The sequence below is a fragment of the Anabas testudineus genome, chromosome 5, assembly GCF_900324465.2.
Source record: "Anabas testudineus chromosome 5, fAnaTes1.2, whole genome shotgun sequence".
Lineage (NCBI taxonomy): Eukaryota > Metazoa > Chordata > Actinopteri > Anabantiformes > Anabantidae > Anabas > Anabas testudineus.
In genome coordinates, this window is record NC_046614.1 from 12878448 (window position 1) to 12901014 (window position 22567).

At 40.5% G+C, this 22567-nt stretch overlaps 1 protein-coding gene across 1 annotated transcript in view; it reads right to left on the reverse strand.

Moving 5' to 3' along the window:
* Nucleotides 1-22567, reverse strand: part of srgap3 (SLIT-ROBO Rho GTPase activating protein 3) — a 45190-nt gene that overhangs the window by 11310 nt on the left and 11313 nt on the right. The window contains exons 2-10 of the mRNA XM_026349415.1: nucleotides 21787-21982; nucleotides 15208-15370; nucleotides 12104-12166; nucleotides 7245-7430; nucleotides 5573-5701; nucleotides 3446-3667; nucleotides 3201-3302; nucleotides 2265-2462; nucleotides 1949-2033 (exon numbers count right to left, since the gene is read on the reverse strand). Of these exons, the coding sequence (XP_026205200.1) occupies nucleotides 1949-2033; nucleotides 2265-2462; nucleotides 3201-3302; nucleotides 3446-3667; nucleotides 5573-5701; nucleotides 7245-7430; nucleotides 12104-12166; nucleotides 15208-15370; nucleotides 21787-21982 (1344 nt within the window). The remainder of the gene's footprint in view (nucleotides 1-1948; nucleotides 2034-2264; nucleotides 2463-3200; nucleotides 3303-3445; nucleotides 3668-5572; nucleotides 5702-7244; nucleotides 7431-12103; nucleotides 12167-15207; nucleotides 15371-21786; nucleotides 21983-22567) is intronic.

The following is a 22567-nucleotide window of genomic DNA, read 5'->3' on the forward strand; positions in this document are numbered from 1 at the left end:
TGGTACACATTATACAGACTCCTGTCAGTGTCCAGCCTCAGTGAGGGGTGTGAGGACGCACAACACAACTATTGAGAGAGAGATGAATGGAACGGCGCTCACACCATGGTTAAAGCTATTGAGTAGTCATCGCTGAAAAGCTCAGGGGACCCAGAGGACCCTGTGGGGTTAGTAGCCTCCTCTCAGAGCAAAGAAAAGGGGATGGTGTCTGCAGTGTGTGTGTGTGTGTGCGTGTGTGTGTGTGTGTGTGTGATAGAAAGGGAGGGGTCCATCAGTGTTTAGACTAAGCAATGTCTGTGCTGGCTCACTGAGCCCATTGTTATAGGTTTCTATCAACATACGCACATGTTATAGGCCTATACACTGAGTGTTTCTAAAGACAACACATTCTGCAAAATCAAAGTCAGCTACATTCTTGTTGAGTTAATAACACCTGGCAAATTATTCTGCTTATAGCAACATACATTGTAAAAAGACGATTTTCCAATGGCCCAGCGTTTCTTCATGAAGTGACAGTAAGAGCGACTGCATGATTACCTTGAAGGGACTCGAAATAAAGAAACGGCTACAATCACTCAAAAGTATTAACATAATTTCTTCACTCCGCCTAACAATGGACAAAAAGAGCAAAGGCTAACCCATTTCTCAGCACGTTATTCTGGCAGATGGGACAAGGTCTCTGAAGCATTCATGCGAAGAAACAACAGCACGTTTCCAAGACATCATTCCTCTGAGTGATAGCCCTGTCTACCTCTGACCAATCAACCTCAACATTACACTCAAGTTTCTCAGGAATAAGCAAAAAAAAAGTCAGTGCTGATTTTTTTCTCCTCTCAGTCATAGAGGAGCTATCCATTTTAAAAACATAGAAGGTGACAAACAAGTCAAATTCATTAAACAGGGAAAATGGTGACTCCTTATTTGGTTAACGAGGGCTGGCAGATATCCTAGCAACATCTTGTCTGGTGCCAAAGCTCGACATTATGCTTTTATTAATACATGCAGCAAGATGTAAACGCCATGTGGCACTCACCAGTTTCATCTTGTTCCCTCTGCCATGCTCACACACAACCACGCACACACACAAACGCATTATTTTGGGTGTGAAGCAACGAGCTAACGAATCCTACTCAGACCCTGATTGATCAGCTGAATAATTAAACATGGGTGGTACCTGGAGACTCCATATGTTGTGTTCATACACTCTCTCAGTTGCTCTACTGCAGGCATACAAACAGATCTGTCCAGAGACTTATATCAACCACAAATTGAGTGTCACAGCGCGCAGTTGTTTGCACAACTCGGAAGGTATAACAAGCACAGGTTGAGATCCTGAGAGCTTGACAAAGCAAAATAAATGATGAATTAAGACTTAAATGCAAGGTGTAAAATTTGGAAATGTACACGTGTGATTCAAGGACTCAGCTGGTTGAGCCTGATGCAGTTCTCTTTTAGGTGAACCCCTGATGCAAGAGCAGCTGCAGAAATGGGCACAGGCCTGGTCCTGCTGATTGATTGGGCGTAAATTGCTTACGGCTGACGTGACAAGGGGACCCCTGGGAAAGGGAGGGGCCAAGGGATGTCTTTCTTTCAAAGCCTGGAAATGGAACACTTCCCTGCAGCTAGACTAACTGGATAACGTCAACACCAGTAGAGATAAGTAGACATGGATACCTCAAAGTGAGTGTGGTCTGTTTTTGGGGAGATAGTTCACATTTGAATATCAACTCTCATCTCTTCTTCTCTTTCCTGTTGTCCTAGAAAATCTCATCTGTGCAGCCACCTATAACTCCTTTCATGCTGGTTTTTAGATAAGACCTACACCAATATCAAGGCAGCAAACAGCAGAGCTAAGGCAGGATTCTGTGGGTTATAATTACAGGACACTTGGTCAGACATGCCATTAAAAGACATCATCAAAGAGAGATATACTGTAGAGACTCCTTACCTTCACCCAGCGTCTGCTTCAGTAAGTCATGCTTGGCCTGCAGCTTAATAATGAGGTTACTGCCATTCAGATACTCCTTGAATTTCTAGACAGACAGGTGAAGACAGCAATCAATACAGAAGAGCAGCATTTATCCAGTTTAACAAATCAACATAAATCCAGTCTGTTCTCAGTTTTATTGAATTTCCATTTTCAAAGCATGTGAAGTGATGGCTTGTTTATGAAAAACAGTTAAAGCTAAAGTTCACAATGGGCAGGCCGGCAGCCATAAACACAGTTTGGACAGTTAAAAAGATCAAAGTCACTATAAACTCACTGAAAAGTAGAACATCTCGGTCTCCTGTTGATTTGACCTCCTCTTGGCTACATTCAGCTTGCTCATGTAGGATTCAGAGGCTACAGACTTAATGGATTCAGTGGAGCGACTATGTTGGAAGGCATCTGACACGTCAAAGTCCTCCACCGTCAGCATGTCCTGCAGCGTTTGCATTGTAGCATCCAAGGTCTTTCTCACCTACAAAGACAGGTTGGAATAAAGATGACAAACGATGCCTCATGTCATATCTTACTCGGTCTTGGACATATTTCCCTTTTCTTGAGAGCGAATACTATTCATTCAAAACCTTAGTGAAAAAGAAGCAACTGATAACATTTTCAAGGGCAAAAGTAAGCAATTAGCATATTTATATCAATGACAGAATGATCCTTAAACAATAAATGACCTTGAATGGCAAAGTAATGGCACCAAGCAGCATCAGAACAGGCACCATCAGACTATGAGCTGACAATGAAGAGAACATGAAAATACTCTGTTCAGGGCTGAGATTGATAAAGCTCATTTTCAGGAATGGCAAGCATCATCCATTATCTCCCAGAACATGAGAGGGGGAAACAACAGAGCCATTGGCACAGGCCTCGGTTATGATCACTTCAAATGTGTGCCTTTATACGTATGTGCATCTCTTAATGAGAAAGCCCTCTCTTTATCATAAACATCAAATAGTCAGTTTCATATATAACTTGATAGAAAACACAACCTTGGTGCTGTGACAATCTGAATATATTCTCAGCTCCCGCAGAGCAGGGGGCCATTGGAGGGTAACTGCAATAAGAACAGATGGTGATGTGGCCCTCCTACTTGGCTCTGGGGAAAAGGAGAGGGGGCTTTCTGTTTTGAAGGTGATGGACCTGAAAGTGAGGGGTGGTGGTAGTGGTGTTGTTGGACGGACACAGACACATCATAAATCCTCACCTCCTCATTCTCAATCTTTAGCGTGGCTAAGCGTGACTGGAGTTGGTGGTATCGCATCAGGAGTTCGGTCTGGACGGGCTGCTGGGCGCTCACCTGACACACCTGAAGACATGGGAACAGACACTGTGGATCCATCTGAGGCTTAAAGAGTGACTTCAGAAACAACTTTAGAAACTGTTTCTAATTCAGTCTGTGCTAAAAGAAACACATCTTCCATAGGAACTGTGGCATTTATAGCATCTCACCTCATCTCCCATGTGTGGCAGGTATTCAAAGCGCATTGGAGGACAGAACACCTGGTTATGCATATCCATGATCTTGTGCTTGTCACTGCGGGAGTCCAGGTTGTCCACTGCATTCTCTATGATATCCAGTCCCTCGTGGCGCGATGTCTCCAAATTGTATTCGGCAGATAAGTAGGTTCTGAAGGCGCGTGCTAAGCTTGCATGGTAGCCCAGGTCACAGCACTATGGAGATAAAATATCTTTTAAACAACCACAAATGTACTTTGAAAATGTAGCGATGGAAACATATTGTAAAGGTTCCTAAATAATTAGGGGGAATACAACAACAGGCTGAGAAACAGTGTGTCTGCCCTCTGTTTCACCTCTGCTGGATGTGGTTAGGTGTGGTCACATGTGTTTTATTGCAACCATATCTTGCAGTCATGCCATAGTGTACTGATCACACCGGACATCGCTGTTTGGTATGGTTGCACAACTACACTCAAGCGGTGTCCACTTTTTGCAACAAGAGGAGACGTTCTTAGCAAGTGCCGCTTGCTGTTTAATTTGACAAATCAATATTAATTTATCTGGGAATGTAAAACATTGTGAAACTGCCAATCTGAGTTTGAAGTTTGAAGACCTTTGTTCATGTTCAGTCCTAGTTTGTGGACTAAATCCCAAATTACATCCGGTTAAGTTCACGGAATTACAGGAGCTAGCACAGTAGGACACCAAGGATAATTACAGAGCCTTATCACACTGAGCTGTATGAAGTAACCTAATTAAGCAGAGGATGGTAGTGAGGGGGTTTAGATGGAGGCTCGAGGCAACTGACAGCTCTGTGAATCACTAAGTAAACGCTCTTTAGCGCTCTTTAGCACCAAGGAAGTAGTTTTTCTACTCTGGTGCACAAGCCTCATTGCACCACTCAGTCAAAGTGACTCAAAAGACTTAAGGGAATAAATTAGCTTCTTTTTAACTAAGCAAACAGAGTGAGAACACATTTAATATCAGCCACAGCAGTCTATAGCAGTAGATGAACAGAGAGAATGAAAATCAGAGGGGTATAAATACTAGATTTGAAATACTATTTTAAAAAACTCCCTTATCATCTACAATAGTAAATTTCATTCATTAAATTTAAATTAGCTGCATTAATTTTGTGTCATTGAGTTCTATTTACAGTAGCATATCTTACCCACTAAACCATAACCAAACTAAAGAGGGAGATGCATATCAAATGTGTGTATATCTAAAAGGAGCAGATACTGAACTTTTCCGCTGATACTGTGTAAAGTTGTCAACAAGAGTTTTTTTCATCTTCATATGTTTGTTTGTCTGCGGGCCGACTGGCAGCAGGTCACTGGGGCTGCGAGCCCAGTGCCAACCACATTACCCGCATTCATGTCTGCATAAACAGAGCCTCTGCGCACCAGCTGACTTTGGCTGAATTCCAACCATTAGTGGTTTGTTAAATAAATCAGTCTTTTATAAATTGGTAATCAGACTTTCTAGCGGTTCTACTAATTCATAATTTGAATAACACTTATTTGATACGAGCTTTAGTTTTTATTCACAATAAAACACTTCTTTTGTAATAGAAAAGCTGCTTCCTCTAGACCACAAAGGGCCACACAGCAGACAATAGAAAGTGTGTGTCCAGGGTGATGTTTTCTTTCCTTAGTGACACTTGAGAGACAATCACGAGGACGTGCTGTGTTTGTCCCAGCAAAGCTCCCAAAAGCAGCATCAACAAAAAACAACTGAATGAGGACAAGCCTGAGGAGAGTGAAGCAGAAATCATTCTGTCAACACTGATGAAGTCCCTTGAAATCTCCAGTCAAGAATATCCTTCTGTAGCTCTGTAGAGTACCGCTAAACTAATTTTCATGTCAACAGCAATCAGTCACCAGCACATTGGTGTTAAGTTTGCTATGCAGAAATTAATACTGAAAAAAAAAGTCATGGCAACATACATTTATTGGGACCAACAGAGCATTTTGAAAACAAACAACTAACAGTCTCGAGAGCAAATGAGACACAGGAGCAGATGGTGAGAAAAGCGACAGCGCTGCAGAGTTAAATCAACATCAGAAATCCCAGCTGAGAGATGTAAACAAACACATGTGCATCGTGCATACTTACATCAATCATATCAGAGACGTCATGGATATAATATTTTGCCACAACTGCATTTGTTGCTGCCAGGTTCAACAAATAGTCATTCCGGGCTTTTGTGCATTTCAGCTTATTCTCGGAGTACTTGGCTTGCCTCTGGGGAGAAAAGACAGAACAGATGAAAGAAGAAAAAAAAAAAGACTTCATTGCAGGAAAATCAAACAGTAGTTTGAATGTGAGTGTGTGCTCGGGCAGCTGCAGCTTTGAGACCGTCAGACAGATAGAGAGTCGGGGAGTTTGTTGAAACAGGGTCTATAGAAACCGCCTCTATACAGCAGTAGAAAGTGGCGCAGTCAGGCCTGCGTTTACATCATTATTCCATTTCTCAACAGCAAAAGGACTGCAAAATGTGGATGCTAACAAAGAGACACTAAAAAAGCTTTCGCTTTTGTAGTTGCAAGGCCTTTATTATGAAGTGTTCAGCATTAAAAGTATGGTTTGACATGTTGGGAAATACACATTTTCCTGAATGGAAAAGGGAAACAGCTATTCTAGCTTTGTCCAAGAGTTTAAAAAGCCACATGCCAGAACCTCAAAGCGCACTAAATAGCACATCAGAGCTTGTTTGTTTGATTTCTACAAAAAACAACAAACCTGCTTATTGTGTGACCTTCAGAGAGAGCCCGGCTAGCTATTTCCACCAGTTTCTAGTCTTTATGCTAAGCTATTTGGCTGCTGGTTCAAGTTACATATTTATCATCTCCTATCTTACCTTAAACATATTTTCCAAAATGTTAAACTCTTCCTAGAAAATATATAGTAAATATATAGTACAAAGAAATAAAAATGAAATATGTACTGAAATAAAACTCAACACATTGAGTCTGCAAAGTTGTGCTTAACAATAGTGAGATCGTTTTTAGTATTGTGATGATTAAGACTGTTTGTAATACAACAATTGCATCATAATTCTAAAGCAAAGCCTTTTGCCCACTGTGTGACTTGTTTGTGCATTTCACTATACTTTATTTTCAATTTCACAAATCTATTATAATGCAAATTTCAGCCCTGGGTTAGCAGAAACGAGATTAACTTATTTTTCTTCTTCTTTCTCTTCCAACCTGTTTGCATGCAGAGTTGTGAGACAAAAGAAACACTCAGGGAAAAGTATTTATTATCATGCACTGTTATAAATAGTGTACAGTTCCCAAGCCAGGCAGCGAGATACTAGCCTGGGAAATGCTGTCGTCCTGACAGCTTTTTGATTTCCTGCACCTGAGAGATAATGATTGTTTTGTTTCTTTGTTTGTTTTTGAAGAATCCAGAAGAATACGCAAAAAGAAAATGCATCTAGAGTAGGGTGCTCTGGAGACCACCAATCCTACACTGCTGGCATGAAAGACTTTACACAAACAGAAAATGTGAATAAAATGGAAAAGGAGCTGTGTTGCTGGCCAATTTGGAGTTTGCTCAGTGCGTATCTGGCTGCAGACCTGCAGTCTGTCTACCGGCCTCACCCTCTCTCATAACAGAGCTGACTCCCCGTTCAAACAACTTGTTTCTCTAGACCTCATCATTCAGTTTTTAAGAGAAGCTAACTAAAAGCTCCGACATGACCTAAAGGCTAAACTAAAGGAGCAGCAAAGCAAACAAGGACGACATAAATATGTGAACACACAGAACGCCATCCAGATCTCACCTTCTCTTTCATCTTCTCAATTTTCCTGACAGAGCTTCGTCTTGGTTGTCGGTCCTCATGGCGCAGGAGGTTCACGTTGAGATCTCCGGACTTGCTGAACTGCTTTTCCTCCTGTTTCTCCGCGTCCTTCAGCTTGCTCTCTGCACTGATGCTCTCAGTGTGGTACATGTGATATGTTTTCATCACCTGCATGTGGACCGTGACAGAAACAAATTCAGCAGGCTGACAATTAGCAGAGCACACTGTCATCACATTTCATCAACAATGGTTATGAGCAGACGTGACGACAATTTAAATTTGCATATGCTGGGACTGAATGCAAACTTGTGATACTATAGTGGAGAGTAGAAAGGAATCATTAGAATTTTATCAGGCGTCTGCCAGCTGTAAATACATGGGGGCGGTCAGGGTTGGGAATTGTAAAAGGACACATAAACATGCCCTGGGTCAGTAACTGATGTGGATACCACCACTGTCAGAAGATCACATCTGTAAAGGTCTTCGCTGCCCTCCCTTCCTAAAATCTGGTTCGACTTGTGCTTTTTCATGGTTGCCTGGTGGATCAATTTAGGGCGTCAATACAGCGATAACACAGATGTCACTACATGGGGAGCATTTTAAGTGAATCCAGGAGTCCAGGGTTGTGTGTGGTTTCTTCTTGGCTGTCAATTCTTCAACCCACCCATTCGTTCCCTCTTCTCTGTGGCTTTCCCAGCCTCTACGTCCTTTACAATAGCTCTTCATCTCCCCATGCTTTCTCTTTTTCAGCTCTACTGTGGAGTAGAGTGACAGCATTGCTCTCTGTATTCACATCTACACTTTGTTCTCCATTGTACTTAGTCACTCAAACTTTCGACACTCAGAAACTCCTCCACCCTCTTGCACCGTGGTGATAAGACTGTAGTGACAGAAAACACCCATAAAACAAGAATGAAGCATTCTGCGTCTTTCTTAATTTGTCCCAGATGCTCATTGAGAGAGTGTCTCCTCGTGGAAGCTCATTCTCAAGACTCATAAAGGGACATCAAGATGTGAGCTGCATCTTCAAACATCTCAAGCACTCAGAAATGTCTACGAACACCACAGGATGCCGGACAGTCAACATAAACAGCACTTTATTTCTTTCCTGTGATCAGGTGGGATGTAATACTAACTTGAGGTTGTATTTCAGCGGCAGGGTTCCTTTTATCTCTAAGAGAAATGCTCAACAAAATCACACATATACTGTTGGGTCACTCTCAACTATCATTTCCAGTGACATCCAACGGTGTAACAGTAATATTTACCAGTGCTGCCACTTGAGAAGGCTCTATTTATTCCCCGCTCAGTGCTGGAATAAATATGATTCCTCTCCAAGCAATGCAACTACAGAGTGACAGTGAGCTCTAACACCTGAAAATTAAAATAAATAAAGACACCAAAAAAGACCTGGCTTCGACACAGTTACACAAAAAAAAACTCGGCTAACACCCCCTGGGCTTTCAAACCATTTCCTTTTAAATTCCTCTTAAAACACGCTTGATTTATAGCCAACTTTAAACCATCTGACTACAGGACCTCCAGCTAAAGACACAAAGTAATTTGCAGGAAGACTAAGCTTCAGCTCCGTCTGCAGGAGGTGTGTGTACAGTCCTCTGATGACAGCCTACAGCTATTTAACTCCTGAGAAGAGTTTCTGAGCTGGTGAAAAAGTCCAATAGCAAGTTTTTCACAATGGAAGACAAGGACTTGAATGAACTTGAATGTTTTGGTGTAAAACTATATGTGAAATGACAAAATGATACTATGTATACAGTATGTTCAAGAAGGTAAAGTCAGTTTAATCATCAGATTTTCACTATTTATAATACAAATTATTAATGGCGAGATATTTTATTGAATGTGTAGTGATTTTCATTACTAACATGCTGCAACCTGGGATCACATGCTGAGATAAACAAATGACTATATGAATGACTGAATGCAGCACCTGCACCCTCGTCTGAGACACAGTTTTGGAATCAGTGTTGTCGCATACAAAAGAATAACTGTGTATGAGACTGAAGAGCAGACATCAGGCACAAGGTGCTGGATCAGAAAAATAAGATAAGCTTAAGGCTTATTGATCCCAGTGGGGAGATTAAGTCGGTGTGCCAGGAAATTAATATATGCTGAAGCAAAGAAAACTGATTTTTACAGAGCTGAATTTACTAATGCAGAGTCAGGAAATCAGATATTCAGGCCTCTGCTCTTATGTCTCATTGCAAATTTTGTGCTATTGACAAAGTCACAGACAACAGGGTTTTCACTCTCCCTAATGCTTGTGCTGCAGCTTCATATAATATTTGAACAATAGCAGCCCCAGCCTTACCATCTCTCCCTTTCCTCTTACTGAGCAACCAGGGACCCAAACAGGATTTCACAGTTTTCCTTCAGCAAAATTAGTTTTGCTGGCAGCTAGCGAAAACTGTTAGAAAATAGCGCAAGGCAATCACCATGTGGCCATGCTATTGATTAAGCTATTTCTGTACTGTCAAGTACTAACAAGGGTGCAGTCATCAAAAACAATACTTTCTCCTCTAACAGACAGCATGATTTCTGCCTCAGGATCAAGAGTAAGATTCAGATCAGTCAGTTCTATATAAATATATATATATAGCCTGTCTGTGCGTCAATATTTGTTATACGTAGCAAATAGTAGTAACTAAAGGATTTCTGACCAGCTTCCCCTTGACAGCATTATAAAAAATGCATAATGATATTACCTTTACAGGAATTGATATCTGTTATTTAATATTTGGCATTTGTTTTTTTTGTTTTCACCTTAGCTGTGAAGTTTCACGCAACTCCCACATGCTCTCCGATTTAGAAAAACCTGGGCTATATGTCCACATTTGGAGCTTTTAGCCAGACTAAAGCTGAGGCCAAGTACAGCATGAGACGTGTGACCATGTGAGTTTTATCATGCAGCATTGTCCGCAGCCAGACGGGGGAAAGGGGATAAAAAAGCATGAAAGTAAAGAATAATGATCAATTCACAAGTGTTTTCTGGATGTTACGCTGAACCTGAAATACACGCCGACACTGGAAACCACACTGGAAAAAGCTGGAAGGCATAACCTTCTGACAAGGAATAATAACTGCATTTTCATTCATTAACACAAAGATCACCAACTGCAGAATATGTTCTTTAAAATGTATTTGACAAATAATACAGTCCTTTTTAAAAAATGTATGAATGTGATTAACATTAATGTACTTTTGATTATCCCATGCACACAGCCTGTTTCTGCATCCAAGTGTACAGATGGCAGGATCAGGGAGAATTGCCAACACTGTCCTTTGGTAGTTTGACTCTCATCACATAGCACAGATGACTAAGTCATATAAGGCAGCTCTGCCATCTCTTCTGTTTCACCTCAGGGGGCCGAAGACTGCTGAAGTTGCCTGGAGCTTGTCCAGTTTTGGGTGCTAAGCCTCCCTCATTAAGAATTCAAAGCAATGCAGCACCAAAACAGTGTGTGCTTATGTGTACTTATCCATAACATACGTTCATCAATCTGAAGGATTTCCTGCAGGAAATCCCATTAATAATGATTCAGTTCTTCAGTTATTACCAATTACTGTAGAACAAATACAACTTCAAATGGTCGCAGATAGATACAAAAAGTGAAAAATCTGTAGCTACAGTGCTGTTAATTAAAAGACATTTATCATATCTTATGTAACATTATTACTTATGTTATCTGGCACAACACAGTCTCATATACTCATATACTGACAACCCATTTAAAAATACTGAGGAAAATGTGTCCTGGAAGACAAACTGCCTTCATTAAGGTCCTCTAATTATGTACTACTGATTTTTGACTGTAGATACTGGCTTGGCAGTTTAATCCAAATAGAACATGTAAGTACAATGAAACATTAATAATGTGGGATTGTTTTTGGCTAAAGCCCACCGCACTTGGTAAGTACAACAGGAAATATCCATCCATACATCCATTCACCAGCCTTTTTATATTAAAACATATGGGAAGCAGCTGCAGGATGCCCAAGAGCCACTCGCTGTGAAAAATAAATTAAGATGCATGGAAGAAGGAACAAAAAAAAAAAAAAAAGGGCTTCAGAGAAGAGAGCCATGTTTTGTTTTTTTTAACTGACAGATCAAATCTATTCTAGCAGAACACCACCTCAACATAACAACAAAGGTTAAGAAATTAGTCATTATGGCAACTGACAATCCCAACAATGCAAAGTAAGAGCATCAAATACAACAAAGCAGCTGAGCTGCGACTGGTGACTTCAAACAAATGAGCGGTCTGTTGCTATGGAAACGAAGTGCACATTATGTTATAAATAATATAACATATAATATACAACATATAATATATATAATCCTATATATATATAAACCATTCATTCAAACAGTATAATGGACAATACAGTCATGGGTTTAGGTAGACAGGTATTTCACAATGATCTGAGCCCTGAACAGGAACTGAGCCAAAGGAACCACCAGATGTTGGAGAGATCTCAGCCCAGATAGTGTCCAACTCAAAGAGAAATGTGATGTGCTATTTTATTATTTACAACTGTCTGACTCTTTCTCTTACTTCATCATCAATCACCATCATTAAACCCTATGGGTTCTAAGCAGTCAAACAAATACTGGAAAAAAAACAAAAACCCTGACACGTCCTCAGGAAAACAACCAGCAGAAAGTGTGGGTGGTGGTTTGCTTTAATACAGTAAACAAAGAAAAATACTAAAACAAAATCAGAAAGTACAAAAAAGTGAGAAACGTGACATGAAACATAAAATAAAATGTCAGAAAGAGAAACAGGATGAGAAGGGCTGAGACACAGAATATTACTTACAGTGTAGAGTTCATTTGTCACCTTCACCAGCTCCTCGTGCATCTGGATCCCAATGTCCTTGCTCTGAATCAGCAAGCAGAAAGAACAGGAGTGAGAAAACAGATAATGTTTGAGCAGTGACCTGCCGGAACAAAGTCAGTCGATAACGATGAGAGTACGACTTTAGTGAGTCATGGAGAAATATCGTAGCAACTATTGATGGATGGCCATAGAGATATACAAGGACATCAGAGGATGAACCCTAATGTGACTTTGGTGACTCCCTGTTGTTTCATCTAACACCAGTGACAGGTCACAATATTCACTCATCGAGCACTTCAGGTTGTGAAAAGACACCTCTAAAATGAAACTGCTCACTAAGTCCAAGTTTACACAGCTACCCTAAAACTGATTACAATGTCAAAATACCCACTTGCCTAATAATTGTGCACACAGTGCACATACAGTATGTACTTGTTGTTGAATAGCTCGCACGTGATGGCACGTCCTGCGGCTACACCATGTTACATTGCACTTAGTATTGAGTTTTGTGCAGTCTCCCTTTCACCAATATCTCATACATCTAAATACATTTGTGAAGAGAGTGTGCACATACTGTATCTGAATATGTGTGTGAAGTAAATCAGAGGGTGAAGACAATTTGTGATATTCTAAGACCAATATAAACACTATAAGTTAATATTGAACCTATTATTTATTGCTACAACCCAGTTCAGTCAGGTGTGTGTGGTTTCATGTGACAACAGGTGTATATGTAACAAGATCCTTTCAAGTTTTTATTCAATTAGTTTTGGCTACAGTTGTAGATACAGACACGCCACATAAAGCAGTAAAGTTCTTGCAGCTTTGTGTGTCATCACATCACACGTGTCCTGTGAATAAAATCATGGGGCACACCTGACTAGAAGGAGAAATAACTGACAGAGTGAATGTAATAACATCTGTTTGTGTGGGAGGTGAGAAAATGCACCAGCAGCACCAGCGTATCTCAGTGTGATGGTCTGACACTTAAAAAACAGAAGTAACACTTCTTTTAACTTCACAGAGTTGAAGTTGTGATATGTATACAAAAAAAGAAAATACTATGCTCAGTATTCAGTTATATTAAAAGTACATTTAAAAACAATTAGAATGTGGAGATTTTAACTAGTTATATATAGAGAGATAATAACAGGAATAAAATGATGTCCATTACATCCACCACATGTGCCAGGTCTCTCCATCCAGCTACAGCAGCCCTGTTTAATTCCACTTAGCTAGGTGAGCAGATAACTACATAGCGGATGCCTCACATCCTGCATGCTAACTGTGCAGTGTGTGATGTGCTTTTAGATATGACAAACATTTATGTGGACATCTGCTCACTACCTTCTTTTTTCAGATAAATCTGTTATCAGTGTCACTCACTGAACATTACCAGTTCTAACTGGTTTCTTCACTCAGAAGAGTCGTTTGACATATGATTTGACAGATCAATGTGAGGAGTTTCAGTTTCTGTCAGATCAATGTAACGTGGCAGAGCTGTGCTAAAAAAAAAAAACACCTTAGTACACCTAGAATTTGAACAGAGACGAGGGAAGTGCTCATGCAATTTAGCAATATGTCCACACAAGCACACACACTCACTCACACAGCAACACACGCCACACCCATCCACTGTTCAAAGGGATTGACGAGCAGAACGTTAATATTTTTTGTCCACACCCTGCCCAGTTATAATCGCTGTGCCTGAAAAGACTTGCTACCTGTGAGTCTGAAATTAAACTAATCATCAAAGAGGGAACTCATAAAGTGAAATCCCTAAATGACGCTTAGTAATGTACCCAGGAGACCATAATAAAAAAAAAAACTCAAACCTCAACACAGAGGGGAATTGTTGTTTTATGTGATGTGTAGGCCTTAATGCCTACTCAAACAAACACTGGACTGAATGCGATAAATGAGAAAAAATCCTCACAGGGTTCTGGCAGCTGGTAAATGGCATCTGTATGCATCAGTGGCTCTGAAGTGAGACAGACTGCAGCATGTACTGCAGGGGCTCAGGAGGAGCAACTAGCAAGTGAACCCCTGTGATGCAACACACTGCAAGAGCTGTAGCACGTCATATTCTAACAGCCCTCACAGAAATTCCTGTGAATATACGGCCTGTGAAAGACAAACGGAGCAGAAATGTTGGCATTCAGCCTTTCACTAGAGGTACGACACCAGTGAGCTATAGAAAATATTAAGGTTGTTTTGAATATTAGGATTTTAGGAAACGTAGCTGACCTGAATTTACAGTCAACTAAAATGAGAACCACACACAATCTTTGCATGCACTGCATGGTAACATATAGTTTATTACAAATCCTTGAACAGGTTTATGTCAGAAGCTTTTGTTCTTCATCACATTTTTTTTTTTACATGAGTACAAAATGTATTCTCACCCAATATGTTTTCAACAAGCAGCAACAGAGCCGCTCGTTCACACTTTCAAATAGAGAAAAAAACACTACCTGAAGGGCACCTGACTCAAAAAGGATGGAACATTTCTCTTTCTTACAAAGACAGGAATCCTCACAACTACCCCCACACACACAATATGTGAGTAATATATGAATGAAGCTTTGTAAGCAGAATGGAGCTCACCTACAGGAAGGTCTACAAGGTGAAAACATGGGATCTGATGTTTGGATAAGACCTCAGCCATCTCTGCTATGTGCTGACAGTGAGCCAGAAATTGCTCACACTAAAAGGACCTGTAACTCTGTAAAGCTGCTTCTAGAGCGAGAGGAGACCAAGCTCCATTTCTCCCCATGTTGCTTCTACTGTCTGCTGAGACAGAACTCATGGTACCAGATATTTTAGTGCTAACATCAGTCTACAGGAAAGGCCTGATTAAAGTAAAGAGCCGGTTTTCATTTCACCAGTTACAATTTGTACTTTGCAAGTTTAACTTCAGGCAAACCAACGAGTAAATGTAGAAATATGTGCAAGACATGGAAATACTTTCCTCAAAAGAAAAAAAAAAAAAAGCTTAAAACAAATTGTTTTGGTATTTGAACCTCCCAATGAGTCAGACAGCATGTGTAGAAGAATGAGGGATGGATCATAGTTTCACTGACCTTCTTAAAAAGGCGAATAACATCCTCACCGATCTGGGCCAAACGGACGATGACATTGTTGGTGTAGATGTCGCTGAGCGTGGCGTGGTCACGGCTCTCGCGCCTTATCTGGTTTAGCACCAGGTACCAGCAGTTTACTGAGGAGAGCAGGTGTTGGTCTTTCCTAAAAAAAAAAAAAAAATAGAAAAGGTAATGTCAGTATCCTAACATGCAGTACAAAGTAAAAAACAATCAAGGCCAAACCAGTCAAAGGACAGGTCTCTGGTATTTTAGAAGCAGTAATAATACTGTGTGATGGAAGCATCTGAAATGATTACGACGTGAACCATGTAGCTGCAGAATAATCAGCCTGACAGAAGACACTAAGAAGTTTAATTCTTTCTTTCCATGCTCGATTTCGGCCTCTGTGTTTTTCCCCCTCACGCCATGATTTCCTTCTGTTTTCCACCACACTCCTATCATTGCTATAGTATAGTAAGGCATCTACTGGTTTAACTTACACTGCTGGTGACCATAATGGTCCAGAGTCATGGGCTCTGGTTGATGCATAATCAGTTTAAACTGACCCAGCCTCGGGTGCTTTCAAATAGAAAGACTAAGACACAGACAAAAAAAATCAGACACACACAATCCCTTCAGACCCATACCCTTGTCTGGATCAGCTATCGGAGCATTAATCAATCAAGCAGACCCGAGGAAGAGACAAAGAGAGAAGGGGAAATAGGAGCTAAGGAGGCAGAGAGACAGGAGGGTGGGGGATAGGGTTTCAGTGTGGAACAGAAAAAAAAAAGCAATGAGCAGTGCTCACATCAAAGAGCCCCCCTTCAGAGAGCTTCCATAATGCTAATCACATCTAATGAAGTTGATATCTACTCCACAGTGCTTTCCCCATTATTCCTTTACTTAACTCTGCCCTTAAACACACTTACACCAGGCTAACAGGATACAAACATTAGAAAACCATCCTCTTAACATCAGTTCAGGGCTGGAGTGTGCAGTAAACATCATCTATCCATTTATTATTCTGCCTGCCTTATTTTAGACTAAGCATGGTCCAAAACTGAAATGCATTGGCCCAAAATCTCAGTCAAATCATCTGTAATTACAGAAACGTAATTGTAATTTGACAATTTGCAAAGGCCAAGTAAATCCAGCCATCACTCCATTATATAGTGCAGCCTTGCAACAAAAACGTAATAAAAATGCATTAAACTGGACCTACTGTTTATTGTCAGAATGAGATGAACTGATCTTACAGTCCATGCAACAGACAGGCAGGATTGAGGTTTTACTAACAACACAGGATCTAATGTAGAGCATATTCTCCTCCACTCCTCAGGGACGGCCTATTTCTACTGTCTCACTATCCCTCACTTTGCACCAGTTCTGCTTGACTGACCTCTCCGCCTGTAAGGGGAAGCAGCTCTTCTGTGTATAATTCCTGTCTCCGGCTGAGAGGTTTAGGGAACAGGCACCTCTACTCTGCTAATCCCTAAAACTGGTCAGAGATGCTTCATCACTTCACTTAGCACAACTTACCTTTTTTTCTTCACTTCAGCTTCTTACCCAAACAGAAGTAAATCTTCCACCCTCCTCTGTTGATTAAAAGTACTTGTGGATGGGTGGACTCCAGTATATTGTAATACTGCTGACAAATCTGCTGCTTGAGTCACTTTTCCTTTCAGGTTAATAACTCTTCTACATCACTGGAGCACCAGGCTTTTGACTTTTCATGCTACACTGTACAACAATATAATAATACAATGATAATATTCCAATATAATCCACAATTTGGAAATGTATTTACACACAAATCGAAAGTCAGCAGATTTCATTCTGCAGACTAAAGTTAATACAAAATGTCATGGCAATCAATTCGGTAAAAGGCACTAACTTTTCCATACTGGCTCTAAGATGCATATTTATTACCAAGGATCAACACACATCAAAACTTATTCCACCATCTCTACCCTGTACCCACTTGTCTTGCTAATTACCAGTAAAAGCCTGTGGGTCAATTAATATAGAGGGCTTCACAAGCATTGGTTTTAAAAGGCTCCATGCCCTCGGTATTTATACACAGGATATCATTAACATGCAGAAGGCATTGATAGTCTCTAGAGAAAGGAGGAGGAAGAGGAGGAGGAGAGACGAGTGGAGCTTTCTAGCATCCTATTACATCTGTCTCATCCTGCACTGCCTGACTGTCATGGTCTTAACTATTTTTTCTTATTCCTGCATGTATGTGCCTGCCTCATAGAGAGGGAGGCACATTCATGCTGCATAATCTATGAATGCATGGAGGAGCATGAAGAAGACGAGACAGTGGAAGTGAATAGGAAAACAAAGAAGGAGGTTGGAGAATTTTGCAATAATCCTTTTGATGAAAGGACAAACTGATGGAGATCCTGCTGCATTATGTGTAGTAAGTATTGTATAGAACAGTGCCCACGCTTTAGTCACGGCTGCACTCAGTGCCAACATCTAATCAACCCGAACCTATGATGTGTCTGAGCCAGGATTTCCAAAGGGAAGTGTGTATTTATCAAACCAGGGCTCGGCTCTGTGAAGGCTTTTAATCCCCTCCACACTGGCTGCCTGCTGCTTATCAATAAAACAGCCAAGGAATAGGAGAAGAAGCCAAACACAGTTTTCAAAAGACAAGGGGGCACGTGGGCACAGGGCGTCGATATATTCTGCATTGCTGATTGCACATCATTTAGCCGTTCCTTCTTAGTGTAAGAAGAAACACGGCCAACATTTGATCATTCTCAGCAGCACAAGCGAAGGGACCGGAGCAGAGCTGCAAACAGTGCAGCGTGAACGTCGACAAGAAACTGCTTTGACAGATTTGAAAAACAAACTGCAGCAGATAATCTGTTGCCATTGTGCATGCTGGCTTCCACCAGCTGGATAATCCTGCAGCAGTGGGCAATCAACTACTATGTCTAAACAAACCAGACTTCACAAGATACGGTTTAACCTTTTAACTTTTGCCCTCTCATATAAAATTGTCAGCGGCTCTAAAGAAGCGCAGTTTTCTCCGAGCTCCTCCCAAATCGTCTACATGGTTACACACAAAGACTTAATTCAAGTGCATGCATGCACACACCAATTTAAACACCACTACAAGCCCTGTCTTATCTTTCCCAGACAGGTTATTGTCTACATCAATATTGCATGAGTTGCCTTAGTAATGGTGCTATGTTACATCTGCATATGTCTGTCTGCCAAATGAAGCCAATCTAATCTTTGTAGATATATTGGGGTACATTATGAAGCTCGTTCTCGATATACCATCAAACATCTGCTTAATAATTAATTCAAGTTAGCTGGTGTCTCTAAGAAGCTGTGGACAAGTAAGAAAAAGGAAGTGGTGTACTCTCTGGCACAGCAACTGCAGTCTAGAGCAGCTAAGTAACCATTCAGTGTCTCTTTTCACTGTGGTAAACGAAGTAAAGTGGGGGAGCAAAATGAGCCTTGGTTGGGTTGCTGCGGTGTAGCTGTAGCTGCAGTAGCTGTAAATCACAATGGCATTCAGCTTGCAAATGAATCTGCACCGAAAGGGTTCAGCCAACAGTCTGCAGGCCGAGATCGAGCACATATGAAAATCTGCCCTGGTCAAGATGACTTGTTGACTTTTGTTTTGACATCCCTTCCTTAAAAATATAAAGGTATGACTAGATGAATGTTACTGAACTGTTTCAGATTCACTAATCTGAACTAATACGTTACAGCTTTCGCTGCAGTGAGACAGCCACAGGCTTGTTGAAGAAGGTCAAAGAAAAAGGAAAAATGAAATACCAGGTCAAAGATAACAAAGTCAAACAAAGAGCTCTGTCTGTCGTGCGGGAGGACCTAAAATGTTGTGTGTTTTTTTTCTGTTTTTTGTGTTTTTGATGCTGTGGTTGGGCTTCGTGACAAATATTTCTATCCTGCATGAACACAAGTATTGCCTAAGCCCATTTGGTATTTTGGTGGCTCTCCATGAACTTCACTACATTAAAGTAGGAGGAAAGGCACATTAAAGGGCGTATTGCAGCTGATTAGCTGGATTTGTGGTTGCCCGCCTGCTCTGACCAAGAGTGCATGGCACACAGTGCAAGTCTTTCACTGGCTTTACAAGAAGCTTATAAAGTCACTTTGGAGGGCAGAGTGGTCAGTCGCACTTTAATTGCATGTTGGACAACAAAATTGTATGTGGGGTAACACTGACTTTCGTACCGAATATTACATCCTCTATAGATGTCAAGCATGGGTTATAGGCTCCCACCCACAAGTCGACTGTGGTGTGTTCATGACCCAGTTTGGCTCTTCAGCTTGTATACGTGTTGCACTTGTTTCATTTTACTTAAATTCTATATCTTTGTGTGTGTGTTTTTGTTTGTATGTGTGGCCTTTGTCAAGACACTAATGCTTGACACTTGTTTGCACACCATGACAGTTTTATATGTGATATTATTAGAACTTGTGACTGAGGATTAGCTGTTTTTTCAAACCCCTGTCTCACTTTGTGTTGCTAAGATCATCTGTACAGTCCAAAGGTTAAGCCACTGTGTCGCAACAGCACAGCTCTGTCTCCTATCGGCCAAGTCTTGGATGTCAAAGTGAAGCATGCCTCGATCAACACAGCTGCACTCAATTATCCTGGCAAATTCCTATCCACGCTACACACACACGCACACTCACGCACACACAGACAATCTACAGTACATACTGTATACATACACACAGTTCAGTGTCTAAATCAGACTTCTGGAGTTTAGATGAATCATATGGTCAATACATGTTGTTGACAGAAGTGGAACCTGAGGGAAGCTCAGTGGTCAAACTAAAAACAGGAAGGTGTTGTAAGATACAGTCTAGATTGTGCTTTTCTTTTACAGGTGCACTACTCTGTGCACATGCACTAGTACTAATGTCATACTAACTGTATTGTCCTCATTTTGGATGAGTGACATCTCCATCAACTTACTGTATTTCCCATGATAAACATCTGTCAAGTTCCATTTTTAAATAACATACAGAGATTTCTGAACATGTGAGGTAACTTTTTTACTCAGCAAATCTTCTTACTACACATTTTAACCCAAAAACGAGACTAAAATTAGAAAATGTTCGGAATGCAGTCCTGGTGTTTTCATTTACAAGAATAAGACCTGGGGCCAGACTACATACTGTATGACCTTGTAGAGATTCATGCCTGAGATCTGCTGCCAGATCGCAGAGTGAGTGCTCCTGTTTCACACACTGTACTGAGCTTGCCTTCTCGCCTGAGGTACTAGATTTTGGCAGCGCCAAAGCTTAATTTCATGCCCTGCATGAGTCATGTACCAATATGTCAGTGGTGGTTTCTCTGTAGACAATTAAGTTTTTTTTTTTTCCACTAGCGGACATTTCTGCACTTCAGGAATTGCACATCTAAACGTGTCGGGGATATGTGTGAGCTGATTTTGATCTGATGATATTCAGTAGTTTGTTGCTGGATTAACAATTCATCAAGGACATGACATCCCTAAGGTGCTCTCAGTGACAACTGGGCATGCATGATATTTTAATAGATGAGAGACAAAACATCTTCAAGAACTTTAAGTAAGTCCAGTTGCCACTGCGTATCACCTTTGAGATATTCAGTAAGTGCAGTTTTACCATTTTCATGTTTGAGGGCATGATTTTGTATAGTTTGTAGTAAATGGGTGGAGCCAAATACAGGGCAATCTAAAAAACTAAAATGTCACTGTCTAGATGTGCAAAGCTGGTGGAGACATACACCAAAAGATCTGCAGCTGTAATTGCAGCAAAAGGTGCTTCTACTTCTCTTCTCTAGAATTCTCTTCTGCAGAATACATATGCATGCCATACTGTTCAGATATTTATTTGTAAAAAAAAAAAAAAAATGTTTTTTAGTCTCAGTTCTCCAAACACCAACACCAAAGCACAGTATTATAGCCAGTAATTAGTAAGTATTATAGTCACTAAACTACTACACTTTGATAATTTAAATGGTTATTAATTTTATTTTAACCATCCCATCATCACAGACAGAATGTATTCCTTAAATAGAGCTTCTGCAAAATCTGCCACATCTGAACAAAAGGGATGTAATTTAAAACACAATGAAGCAGAATCAAGCTTTACTCACAGCTTTGTCCTTTTAAAATTAAGTGCTAAATTAGAGCACCAGGAGTGTGTTCAATTTGCTACATCCACCCTTCAACAGTCATTAAAGTATTTAATGAACTGTATACTCTTCTTAGTGCTTGACACACTAGACCTCATGAAGGAATCATGGACATTTCAACTGCAATAGATTCCTTCGCAGTGCATTTAAACATAAAAGAGTTTTATTCAAAATAATGTTTTGCATGTTGCAGTTGTGCACTGTAATCAAACAAGGCATTGTAATTAGCAGCAGGGTTGGGTCTTGTAGGATAAAGGTGGCATACAGATTCCTGTGATTTGGATACACATGGAAAAAGAGACAGCAGCTTAATTATAACAAATTTTTAACCCAGGAAACAACATTAATGAAAGAAAACTGGAAAATGCTTTCAAACAACAGCACAGAGGGACACTCACTTGAACTGCTGGTGTTCTCTGGAGCTGCGTATCTTGGAGGAAAACCTCTCAGCCAGTTTCTCTAAACTGCGGGAGTATTCCAGTTCAATCTCTGCTTTACGGCGGAAGAACTCCTGCAGGTCCTGCAGCAACTGGATACGAGACTCCGACTGCTGCTCCAAGCATTTGAATTGCTCCACCAGCTGGTTACGGATCTCTGTCCATTAAGAAAAAGCAAAGAATACATTCAATTTATTGAATACTGCTGCAAAAAAAAAAGAAGATTCCTGCTGCAGTGGTTAATTGGACTTGCACAACACTGTATTTCAAAACAAACAAAGTCAAATCTTAGACATACACTGATAAAATTGTACTACACACATGATCTATAGTTAAAATTAGACATTAACTTATTTTATCTTGTCTTGTCTTAAGGTCACACATCTTAGAAACCCTGTGTTTAAATGTTTTAGATTGTAGTTGACTGATATTGTAGGATAGTTATAGTGGTTTTTAAAAAAAAAAACTTTCCCAAAAGCAAGCAAAGGGTTGTGCTGTGTGTCATTAGTGGTGATGTTAGCAACATACAGTGAGATCAAACTGATTTCATAGCTTATGCACTCATTTCTTCTTCTTTCCTGAACACTTCTTCTTTAGAGGAACCTGACGCTGCCAGTCAGTCTGCAGATCCTTCATGTCAGTGGGAACCCGCAAGAGAAACCTGATTCCTCTTTGTAGTGCTGTCATCAGCAGCAATGATGTTGACTCAGTTCCTAAGTAAAAATTGAGCAGCAGAATTCAA